Genomic DNA, 3,635 nt, shown 5'->3' with positions numbered 1-3,635 from the left:
TTCAGGGCGGGAAACTCCTAAATCAAACACCTGGAAGTTTAGTTGAGATCTGGATCATGTACGCAGAAGTTTATGAACAAATCCGTCTTTCATGGCCGAGTCGTTGAAGTTCCACGCCACACCTACAGGGCCACGCCGTTTGGCAGAAATGTCCCGCTAAATAGCACAAAACTTTTAATCGTGAATGTCTTTATATGGGCTGTGTCCAAATCTTGAAGTCAATCCATCAATTCCCTAGGAGGGAGGAGTTCAATGTGTGCAAATTGCCAGGAAATGGCTGCGTAAATCCAAAATGGCTGACTTCCTGTTGGGTTTGGGATAGTGGTGGCCACCGGATTTTTTGTTCGTCTGGGTAAGGATCTACGTGTGTGCTGGATTTTAGATGCCATATCGGTGAAAGGGGTCCCATGGGTGGTACGAGGTTTTTATGGGCCCCGCGAGGGGGGCCATTTTGCGCATGCTCATAGTGGACCCTTAGAAAATAACGAAAATTTCCGCCCGCACGGACCTGACAATGTTGCTACTGCAGTACTCACAGTGAAGGCGGGGACAAGCGGCTGGTTGAACTTCGTTTTGAAGGCATGAAGAAGACGAAGGTGTTCGACGTCGATAAACAATAAATCACCTGACACACAAACAGACTAAATAAACGACGAATAAAAACAGGAAATATTTTTAAATAAAACTTTTATTCATATTGTTTCGTACCGTTGTCGTAGTCGCAGTAGATCCCAATCCGCTGCGGCAGCGGCCAATCCAGTGCTTTCGCTCGGTTGTTGTGTTTTGCGGCGAGCGAGCTCTGCAGCCATTGGCTGGCGTGGAGACACCATGAACCAGCACTCTTCCCTAATTGGTCAAAGCGGCCCAGACTTGCCCGGTAGGCCACACCTACACTGAATGACTTCCAGTCATCCAGGGGGCGGAGCTCCCAGTAGTGACAGCCACCACTCATCTCCTGGTCACCTAGGAGACGGGAGAAGAAAAAAAACTTTAAAAAGTAGAAAACGTGACTTTTTTCCAGCGTGAAGAAAAATATATAAAAGTTTGAAGAATTTTTCTCTTAAATTAAAATTTTTATATTTAAAGCCTGTCCTGTTGCAACTTTCAAAATAATAGTCATTTAGATGAAACAATGTTTAATTTTTTGTTTAAAAAACAATTTAACAAAAACAAAAAATAAAAAAATAAAAAAATAAAAAAATACAGCATTCATTAACATTAGTACTATCATTATTATCATTATTATGTCATATTTCTACTATTATATTTGTTATCTCTCTCTCTCTCTCTCTCTCTCACTCACTCTAACTGGTCTCTGTAAATCATTTTATAAAAACTTTGGTCTATTTGATAAGTGTCCTGAGAGAACAGATCAAGAGTGGAAGTACCCAGCACTGTGTACGACTCCCCAGCGAATCGATCGCGTCCTGCTCGACTTCCTGCTGTCTTATTGGGGGACGGCGTGGCGCTTCTGCTGCTAATGAAATAAGACATTAAAAAACAAATCAGAGGGTGAAACAGTTAAGTATGTTTAATTTCCGAGAGAATAACATGACAGAATTTGCATCTTTTCTTCTTTGGTGCACATTCGTGCGAGTGTGACCCCGCCCCCAGTGGAACAACAGTGAGGTGAAACAGCCAATGAGGTCGTGCCAAAGCGATGATGCAGCAAAGAGAAAGATGAAAAATATGAGAATAACAACACAAAATATAACTTAAATTATAAATATTATTTAAAGCATTTCCTGATCCATTGGGTCGTTAAGTTAACGGGATTTAACGTCCAGAACCAACAACAGGTTTGGAGCCAGCGACAACACAGAAACATAAAGGGGCAGAAATCATCTGTGGCTGTTAGCAATGTTAGAAGTGTTAGCAGTGTTAGCGTTAACAGCAGTGTTAGCAATGACAACATTAGCGAGAACAGATAAGTACCTAACTGTAATATTGTGGTAAAGAGAATTTAAATTAGTTCTTACAATAAGTACAAACACTGAACTTTATATAAAGTCAGTCAAATGTTTGTGATAAGATTTTAATTAAAGAAATAAAAACATCAATTAACAACAAATTACACACAAACATGAAGATTTTATTTAACTGTAAAGATGTGATGTCAGCAGTGATGTCAGCAGTGATGGATGAGGAAAGTGATTAGTGACACAGTGGTTGCTAGGCAACCGGTCAGCAATGACAGTTTCTACCTGAGCGTGTTGAAGAGTACGGAGACTGCAGAGGGACAAAAACGTCAAACAACTGAAGATGAAAACAAACTGAAAATTAAATAAAATTAAATTAATCTGATCAATTAATAGATCAATAGATCAATAGCAGCTTTGTGGATCCTGCAGTCTGAACTGAAGCTCTGTGACCATCATAATAATGATTGATTGGTTATTGATCACTCTCTGGGTGACCTTTGACCTCTTTGTAGTGTTGGAATGATGCTGTTCTGAGATCAGTTGTCATATTGATACATAATCAATTACAATAACAGCAATATATTTATGTATACAGTTTTACATTAAAGAATGAAATATGTTTATATTATTTTATATATATGTACATGTCCTGAGATAATTTATACAAATAAAACTGAATCAGTGTCTACTGAGGAAGATCATGTGATACAATCAAAAGCTCCTCACCTGCTCTTATTCTCCTTTCCTCTCAGTCGGGGGTCGTGACCTTTGACCCCCTGCGGCTCCCAGGTCACAGTGTCACTCTGAACCTTGAGTTCAGGGTGAGCCGTCACCGCATCAAACCCAAAGTTATACGCTGCAACAAAACAGGAAGTGCACTGTAAAACTACTGTAACACACTGCAAAACTACTGTAACACACTGTAACACGCTGTAAAACTACTGTAACACACTGTAAAACTACTGTAACACTGTAAGACACTGTAAGACACTGTAACACACTTTAAAACTACTGTACCACGCTGTAACACACTGTAAACTACTGTAACACACTGTAACACGTTGTAAAACTACTGTAACATGCTGTAAAACTACTGTAACACTGTAAAACTACTGTAACAAGCTGTAAACTACTGTAACAGTGTAAAACTACTGTAACATACAGTAACACACTGTAAAACTACTGTAATACACTGTAAAACTACTGTAATACACTGTAACACGCTTTAAAACTACTGTAACACGCTGTAACACACTGTAAACTACTGTAACACACTGTAAAACTACTGTAACACACTGTAAAACTACTGTAATCACTGTAAAACTACTGTAAGACACTGTAACACACTTTAAAACTACTGTACCATGCTGTAACACACTGTAAACTACTGTAACACACTGTAACGAGCTGTAAAACTACTGTAACACTGTAAAACTACTGTAACACGCTGTAAAACTACTGTAACAAGCTGTAAAACTACTGTAACACACTGTAAAACTACTGTAACACACAGTAACACACTTTAAAACTACTGTAACACACAGTAACACACTGTAAAACTACTGTAACACACTGTAAAACTACTGTAACACTGTTAAATTAATGTAACACACTGTAACACACTTTAAAACTACTGTAACAAGCTGTAAAACTACTGTAACACCCTGCAAAACTACTGTAACACTCTGCAAAACTACTGTAAAACTACTGTAA

General features: G+C 38.7%; 1 protein-coding gene across 1 annotated transcript in view; it reads right to left on the bottom strand.

Moving 5' to 3' along the window:
• Positions 1 to 536: 536 nt before the first annotated feature.
• LOC118332244 (FSD1-like protein) overlaps positions 537 to 3,635 on the bottom strand; it is a gene marked incomplete at both ends in the record, with an annotated part of 4,116 nt that continues 1,017 nt past the window's right edge. Inside the window, 4 exon segments of the mRNA XM_035667424.1 lie at positions 537 to 625; positions 709 to 963; positions 1,389 to 1,477; positions 2,649 to 2,778. Coding sequence (XP_035523317.1) covers positions 537 to 625; positions 709 to 963; positions 1,389 to 1,477; positions 2,649 to 2,778 — 563 coding nt within the window.

Source organism: Morone saxatilis, unplaced genomic scaffold (genome assembly GCF_004916995.1).
Source record: "Morone saxatilis isolate NCDOM2014 unplaced genomic scaffold, NCSU_SB_2.0 Contig21, whole genome shotgun sequence".
Taxonomy (NCBI): Eukaryota; Metazoa; Chordata; class Actinopteri; family Moronidae; genus Morone; species Morone saxatilis.
This window is presented reverse-complemented; position numbering and strand designations above follow the sequence as displayed.